The sequence below is a fragment of the Talpa europaea genome (assembly GCF_964194135.1).
Source record: "Talpa europaea genome assembly, chromosome: 9".
NCBI classification, from domain to species: Eukaryota; Metazoa; Chordata; class Mammalia; order Eulipotyphla; family Talpidae; genus Talpa; species Talpa europaea.
The window spans coordinates 62,604,056-62,612,772 of record NC_140076.1 but is presented as its reverse complement, the minus strand read 5'-3'; the positions used below and the strand labels follow the sequence as shown (position 1 = coordinate 62,612,772).

The following is an 8,717-nucleotide window of genomic DNA, read 5'->3' as shown; positions in this document are numbered from 1 at the left end:
AAATGAGGAAATCAGATGAGCCTTTCTTCCCAGGAGGCTCAGAAGACAAGCCTGTACCTGCCAGGTGAGCCACACCTGCTTTCCACATTCCTTCCAACGGCAAACCCAGGTCTGCACGCAATGCAGTGAATGGAAGGTAGGGGAAATCCTGTATTAACTGGTTCTGGAGGCCTGTTCTCAGAAGAGGCAAGCTAAGTTTCAAACAGACGCAAGAGGGGCTCTTCCTTGAAAGACATGAATTAAGAAGGAGTCTTGATCACAACCCAGACTAGGAAGCCAAAGGCAAAGGTCTTCAACTTTGGCTGAAGGAGGATGTGTGACACTCAATCTCTTTGGACTTCAGTTTTCTGACATGAAATAAATAAAATCAATGAGAGGAGAAAATTTAAGATGTAAGGAACTCTTATCAACTACCTCACTCTAATAGTGCAAGAGGGATTTGTAAGTTTCATTCTGCTTCTTCCAATGGAGCAAAATTTGAACTCAGGTTGGCCAGCCCCTGGGTTACTTCCAGTCTCAAGGAAGACGATATGTGTGAAAGTACTTTGTGATTTATAAGTCAATAAAGGGCAATGACACATAGTCTTGAATTAGAATAATTAGAAATTATCCAGAAGTGACATTCTGATGAAGGGATGGACTTTTTCCTTTGCCCAGCCACCCACTCAATCCTTAATTTATTTTCTAGTCAGTCAAGGGAGAGTTTTTCAAAGAGGCTCTTGAAACAGTGGCAGCCTCATGTAGTGAAAAGAATATTGGACTAGGAATCAAGACTTTCTAGTTCCAGTTGTGCCACAGAAACATTAATCTTGAGAAGTCACTCACCCTTTCATCTGTCAAATGAGGGGTTAGGTTAGAGGTGATTACCAAAGTTCCTTTAGCACAGATAGTTCAGTGACTTAGGGATGGAAACCACCGAGGGAATGGAGCACTGTCATATTTAGCATTCCCATTCTAAGCCCAGGCACTTGGGCCATCCTCCTGTGGGGAAGTCAGCCCACATCCCTAGTTCAGCCATTCTCCCCTAGTTCAGCCTGGCTAGAGGATGCTTGGGGCCTGAAGGGACTGTCTACCACAGTGGTTACAGAATCTGAGCTCTCAGGTAGTTATAAAGTAGCAACTCCACCTGCCACAGCAGCCACAGCCCAGGCTGGAAGAGCTACATCTCCTGATCCCCCATTCTCACCTGGTGATTCAATCTTGAGGAGTAAGGTATAGATCTGAGTAGGGGTGGGAGGAGAAAGATGAGATGGATTCCAGGGAAAGAAAGTCAAGTCCTGGCTATAGCTATTTAGCTATTTAATATTTGAAAATAGCAACAACTTCCTCCTTCCTACAAGCCCTTTGTGCCAGCAATTTTCCAGTAATTGCAGTAACTCTAGTAACCCCCCAATGACCTTCTAGCACACTCTGCTTCACATAGTCCAAAGAGTAAAAACAAGGAGATAAGACTGAAGGAGACAAATTGCTAATTTTTACAGCTAATAGGAAGTAAGAGTTTTAAAAGCATTTCACTAGTCAAATCTGAGAATAACCTATGTGCAGGTGTGCAGGACCCTACAGCCTGGCTGTGCTATGTGGGCAAGGCATTTCATCTCTCCCAGAGCCACAATACTTTGGCAGTAAGTGAACAGCCAAAGTCTCCATGAGAAGTAGCACCTAGCAGGAGAGGGGGCATACACAGGAAGTAACTGCACCTAAAAATGGAAGGGGTTACCTTTTCTACTGGGACTTTTGGTTTAGAGATAGCCTGAGGCTCGTTCTAGTCTCTGCCCTCAGACCCCCCTCTTGTATCTTGAGGGAGGTTTCCAAATCCTCTTATTTAGAAAGGCCAGAATTCAAACCATCCTGTCAATGTTTCTCGGGAAAGACCAGAGGCCATATGGAATGCCTGCTCCTGCAAAGACAAAGTTAGCATTTAAAACAAGAAATTCAAGCATGAGAAATTAGAGAAGACCAAAGTGATACAAATCTGGAGGAAGTTTTCACAAACTCCACCTTTCCATCTGTGCCTTTTCCACATTTTATTAAATTTGTGTTTTTTTAAAAAAAAAAATCACAGCAGCATTATCAAAGACAACATATGTACAAACATTTTACAAAAGAAACAGTAACTAATATCAGCCGTATTAAGGGAAAGCTGAAGAGTAGACGCCGTTTCCGAGGCAGGGTCTGCCCTCACAGACATGGAAAACGTGTTCAGGCAGCTGAAACAGGCTTCTGTGCCCGCGATCAGCATTTTGCGGTTGGTGATAGAGAAGGTGGTAAAGATGATACTAGGCGGGCAATTAGCAAACGCCTCTTCTCAGGAAGGCCAAGGTACCAGTGGAGCCCATCAAATAACTTAAAGCCCAAGACAGTAAAAAAGCTGTTTCCCATCTAAACTCATTTTAAGCCTTCAAAATCGAGCGCTCTCTTGCCAACCACGCTGGAGGGTCACACAGGCACCGGTTTCTTAACCCTCTGCCAAACCTTCCTTAACTCTTCTACTCAGGACTCTTGTTGGACCGAAAGGGAAGGAATTTTGAAAATGCTTCCTTCGAGACAGAATTCAGACAGAGGTGACCTTGAGGCCAAGACCTATTACATTTGGTGAGGTGGGGTGGGAGGCAGGAATTTGGGGTGGGGAGAAATATCTCCTTGGGCCTGGAGTCAAGAAGCCTAACCCACTTGGGTCAGGAACCATGCTAAAAATCCGGGACCCGTCCCCACCCCCTGCCCCGCCGGTACCTACAAACTGGGTTCCTTTCTCAACTCCCCCAGTTCCTTGATCTCCACCTTCTTGTACTTCCCGGACCGCCTCCGGTTGGTGATCACCAGGACCGCAATGCAGGCGGCCAGGGCCACCACCACCACCACGATGACAGCGATGAGGCCGGCGGTGAGGCGCTTCATGGAGAACTGAGGGGGCTTCTCGTCCAGGTAGTAGATGAGCGTCCGCTCCACGTTCAGGGGCTCGCCACGCACGCGCATGTCCAAGTCTCCCCTGCCCTGGAACAGCGACTCGCCCTTGACGTCCCTCTCGAAATAGTAGGCGGCGTCGGCGATGTCCACGTCTCCGGGGGTCTTCTGCGAAGAGTTCTGCCTCAGCTCGATCTGGACGGTGGGCTCCTCGTAATGCACCGCCGCCAAGAATCTGGGGTGCAGCCGGTAGCGCTCGCGGAAGAGCCGCCGCAGCTCAGCGTCCAGGTCCGAGTGGTTGAAAGCGCGGGCGGCCGGGCGGTGGCGGAGGTCGATGAGGATGTGGTGGGTGCGCACCAGCTCGTCGCAGCGCAGGTTCAGGTCGCCCTTGTCGGTGCGGCGCACGCCCACCGAGTTCACGCACCAGCACACCGACGTCCCGTTGCACTGGCGGGCCTTGAAGCGGCCGTCGTGGTCGCAGTCGGGGTTGTACAGGCCATCGTTGTCCACGATCGCGTGCTCGCTCGGCCTCACCAGCCCGCGCGCGGCCTTGGGGGCGCTCACGCGCGCCTTGAGCAGCAGGCACTTGGAAGTCAGCGTGGAGCAGTTGACCTCGAAGTTGGAGCCGAGCGCCCGGCAGAGGCAGCGCCCGCGGCCGTCCAGCTCGCACACGGTCATCTTGTTGGTGGGACACGTGCAGTTGTGCTGCGCGGCCGCGGGGCCGGTCACCGCCACCAGCACCAGCAGCAGCACCGGCAGCAGCGGTCGAGATGGCAGCGCGAGGCCGGGGTCTCCGGCCATGGTGGGCGGCAGAAGCGCGGTCCAGGCGCGGGCGGGCTGAGAGCTGGGGGCTCGGCGGGGTTGGGTTCTGCCGTCTGGGACAGTCTCCAGGCGTCTGCCGCCGGCCTCTCCCTCCCGCTCTTATACTCCGCTGGACCTGCCCGACTGGTTCGGCCGCCGACTCACCCGCTGGTATTTGGGTGACACATCCCGCCCGCCGTCCCCGTCCCACGGAAGGCCCGGCCCGCGCGGCGCGATAGGATCAGCGGAGCGGAGGCTACTCCCGCCTCCCCCTGACCGAAAGCCGCGAGAGGAGAACCGATACTCACCTGCGGGCTGCGAGGGTCCCGCCCCCGGCCCGCCCGGCCCCACCTAGGGAGGGATCCGCCCTCGTAGCTGTTTCCGATCGCGAGCTCTGAGCGTCCTGACCCTCTGCGGGGTTGGAAAGCGCAGGAATTTCATTGAAATGCCGGGCACAGAGCTACCCAGCTTTGTCCCTCCTCCCTCCCTCGCTTTCTGTTTCCCGGTCCCTACCCTTGCTTTAAGTTCTGTGGCTCCCTCGACTCTTTCCTCAGTTCTCACACCTCATCCTCATCTCAATCCTGAAAGTTATGGAGTGTCTGACAGGCCCACTTTGAAGTCTTAAGTGCCCCGGCCATCAGTTTCTTCAGGAGTCCGGGCGGGGTCTCTGCTTCTCGCATTCTGCCTGGCTATTAGGAGGCCTTTAAATGGATGTTTATGGAAAGGAGTGCTGCAGAATCTGCAGAAAGGTTGGGGGAGCGGTTCTGAGTAACTCTCAGGCGTCCTCCTGTGCACCCTATCAGGGCTCTCACTAAACACTCCACTCCCCCCAGCCCCCAGCATTTATACATATACTCAGTACTGGGAGGAAAAAGGGAACAAATTCTTGAAAAGAACTGGGAAGACTGTAAGACATTCTTTGTACAATTTGGTTCTAAGAGAGCAAATTATTACATCTTCTTCTGTGTCCCATATAACTTGCTGAACCATGGCAAATAATGAGAGAATGGAACCTGTGGGAATTTGCTTGTCTGCCACTGTGTGGCTACTTTAATGGGACAGAGGGGTTGCAATCTCTTTTTTGAATCATTGAGAAAGTCCAAAGTTTCAAAGCTGTGGTAAAATTAACAATAATTAGCAAGCTATAATTATTCCCTGCTCCTCCATCAAAGCACATTTTATACGTTCAGCATTTAATGAACACCAGCAGTAGTGCAAGGGTGTTGTTTAACACATGAAAGCCAGCCCAGCCTCTGCCCCATTAATTTTCAAGCAATTCCTGAGGCAGGTAGATGCAAATACATCATTCTGTCTTTACAGCTAGAGAAAGCAGAGACACATAGGGGCAATTTTTTATCCAAAGAACGAGGCATTGCTGCAACACTCCCCTGTTCGCTAAGCCCACTGTCTCTGTTCTGTCCATCCACCAATCGTCAGTTTCTTTTCCCTTTTCCAACCTCTAGTCCATTCAGAATCAGAGAAGGCTTCCAAAATCACAGCTCTGTGCCCATCTTCTCTTTGCTAAAAACACTTCAAGCACAGATTGACTGGGGGTCAGGAGCAGAGCGTTGTCCTTGCTCTTAGGATAAAAGTCATACTTTTTAAGTTAGCACACAAAATCATATTGTACCTTAGGCAAGAAACTTAACTTATCTGGACTTTAGTTTCTTCATCTATAAAAATGGGGAAAATAGAAGTCCCTACCTAAGAAGGTAGGTGTGAGAATTAATGTTCGATAAACTACTTAGAATAGTATCTGTTCTAACAATATCTGCAGTGAGTAAGGCAGGTGTCAGCTGCTGTTGTGGTCATCATCTTCACCTTCATCGTGTTCCTCTCTGCTTCTCCAGTCCTTGTGTTTTCAAACCTTTGTAAAATCATCTATCAGAATTATGGATTTAGTACAAGATTGTGTTTCTTCTACTCAGCTCTTGGGTCACCTCCAGGAAGCCTTCCCTGATAGGCCATCCCTATTGTACTCAGGAGAGTAACATTCCAGAATGGCAACACTAACTTTTCTGAACTTCTTTTCTATCCACTCCTCTATAAAATCGGGATTATAACCTCTCTACTTCATAGGTCATCTTGCAAAATAAAATCTCAACTGATGAGACAATAGATGCTAAAGCTTTGTAAACTGTGACTCTAAACATGTTAGGTTGTGTGTGGGGTTTTTTTTTTTTTGGGTTTTTTTTTTTTTGTTTTTGTTTTTTTTTTAAATCTTACCTGCCTTCTTATTTTCCCGGCTACTGCCTAGATAGCTAGAATCCTCTATAACTGGCAGAGCCACCTGTCTGATATTCCAGAGGGCCCTACTTTAGCAAGAGGAAAGCTGATGGGTAAGGGATCTCAGGGCTGAGGAATATGTACAATGATTTTATTAAGCAAGGGCAGCCCCAAATGACTGGCTCTTCTCAGTCTAGTGTGCTGTTGTCTTTGAGCTTTTGCCTTTCCATCCATGTCACAGGTCAGAAGGAAGGGGACAGAAAGAGCCCATTCTCAATATCTTCTTTGGAAGATGGATAGATTCCCATACATGAACCAAAGATGAGCCGTACCAGCACACACACACACACACACACACACACACACAGAGAGTCTTAAATTTTGTGTTCCCAACAGGCACACCAACACCACAATGAGTTCATTACGTAAGAACAACCCCCACTCTGATTTACATTTGTTGCATCCATTTCCTGCCAAAGTCTGCAAAATGTCACATATTAGCTTCCTCCCCTTGTATCTTTTAAATTTTCAAACATTTACAAAAGCATTTCATGAACTTGGGCTTGTCACGTATGTATCAGGGGCAGGAACCACACCTTATCCCTGTAGCCCCAGTGCAGGCATATATTAGGCACTCAGAAGTGCTGACTGGGTTCATTAACATTGGGTCGTGCCCTGAATGTCGCAAAATCAGTCTGTCTCCTAGGAGTGATTGTGTTGACGATTTCAATACTCCTCTCCTAGTCTAGCTCTCATCACCTACTGGAGACAAGAGCCTTTGTTCCACCTCAGCAACCCTCCAAACATTCCCTTTAAATTCCTTTATGATACTTGGGTGTTACTTTTACTTTTATGCACCATCCTAAACTTTAATCAGCCTGTCTGAAGAAGGATGGTATATGAGGTTAGAAGCAGACAGAGATTCGAAGAACAGTGTTATAATGCAGCTGACGGAAAATGGGATTTGAACATAATTTAAATATGCTAAGATTGTACCATAAATTCATATTTCAAATGAATGCCATCTCTCTAAGAGGTAATGTGCAGAATTTGTAATTGCCCACCATTTCTCTGCTAACCAAAACGGAAATTGCCATCTAGCTTTACTCCAATTCATTATTCTGTAGTTCATTATTTTTCTTCAATTCCGTGAATGACCAATTCATATGCACACTCTTAAGACAGACATTGCCATAAATTCCCCTTGCCTAGATAACAAGTGAAAGTTTTTCTTTGTCATACTGAAAGTGACTCAAATATTTCTCTGTAATCTTCAGATTGTTTTAGGGGCTAATGTTTTATTAATGCATAGGTTCTGAAACTTTCCACTGTAAACATTAATAAAATTTCAATTACGTATGTATCTGAAAAAGGAAAACAGCCTTTGGATCCAGTGATACTTCTGCTCAAATTCTAATTTCACGCCATTCACAGGCTGTATGGTTTTGAGCAAGTTACTTCACCTCTCTGAGCCTCAATTTCTTTAATTATAAAATTAAAGACTAAAGCCTACGTGTCCTCAAAGTCTGTGAAAAGGATGATTTCCCAGCTTGTTTTTAAGAACGTGCTTCCCCACCCCCCATTTAACTCCACACTTATTTTATTCTTTTGCTCTGTTTTCTAAACTAGTGTTTTATCTGATTTTTCCTTTGTATAAGACCAATATCAACACATTAATTTTATATTTAAGGGTGTGACTTACACAAACAAAACACACAAAATAAAACTGATTAAGAAAAAAATACCATCATCATTATCTTAATTATTCAAGATAAAGAATATAAAATACGCAACCCAGTGTTTGACATGTACCAAGTAAAATTAATCTTAGCTATTATCATCAGCTATCTCGGGGAATGTGGAGAAGCTTTGAGATCACTAAAGGTGGATATTATGGGGATTGCTGAAGATCAGGTCAAGGAGATGGGTGCTGGGGAGGGGAGCGCGCATCATCCCGACCTCCCAGATCCAGCAATACAGAGAATTGAGAGGTGAGGTGAATGCATTAAGCATTTCTTCTAACATTGTTTGCTGGGATCCCTCTAACCCCCTGGGGAGTAGGCAGCAGAGATATTATTATCCCTATTTTACAGATGTGAAAACACTGACCTTGGGAGGAGACAAGAAGGATTTGTTCACGGTCACATGTTTACAGGGGGTCAGGCCAGAACTAGACTGCAGGTCTCCTGACTGTGAACGAACATACAAATTAAGAAAGATGCAAGAGGGTTGAAGGGATGAAGTGGGACGAGTCTCATCTCATTTCCCCAGGTTTTCTTTGATTTTTTTCTTTTCTTCATTATACAAATATTTTGTAAGAGGTTCTGGTTTCATGATGAGTGAAAAATAGCTAATTGTATAGGACACCACAGTGAGTCAACATTTGAAAACCCTAGGACTTATGCCAGTGACCACCAGTTCCTCCCACACTGGAGTAGACATGCAATCCCCTTGCTTTGACTTTGCAGGACCAAACAGCATTTGAATTCTGTGCAGCCAGACCTTGGGTAAATCCTCCCACTTGGTCTCCTTTATTATAGAACAGGTACAGTGGTACCCTCCTAGAAACACAGCGAAGGGGGTGATATTTGTGAAACTGCCTGCCTCTATGTTGGGAAGAGCCCTCGTTCTTCTTCCTGGCCAGACCACTGTCAGCTTTGGCCTCTATAATGAGCAGCAGTGGAGAGAGTGGGCAGAAAGAGTGGGCAGTGCCAGAAAGCCAGTCATTTCCCTTCTTCTTCAGAGGGAACTTGGAGAAGGTGGTCCTTCAGCCAGAAGCAGAAAATGCA

At 46.9% G+C, this 8,717-nt stretch overlaps 1 protein-coding gene across 1 annotated transcript; it reads right to left on the bottom strand.

The window, feature by feature from the left end:
• Positions 1-2,730: 2,730 nt before the first annotated feature.
• On the bottom strand, positions 2,731-3,702 carry TACSTD2 (tumor associated calcium signal transducer 2; the record flags this gene model as incomplete). Its single annotated transcript, XM_084242078.1, has 1 exon — positions 2,731-3,702. The coding sequence occupies one exon, from the start codon at positions 3,700-3,702 to the stop codon at positions 2,731-2,733; it is 972 nt and encodes a 323-aa protein (XP_084098204.1).
• Positions 3,703-8,717: the final 5,015 nt, after the last annotated feature.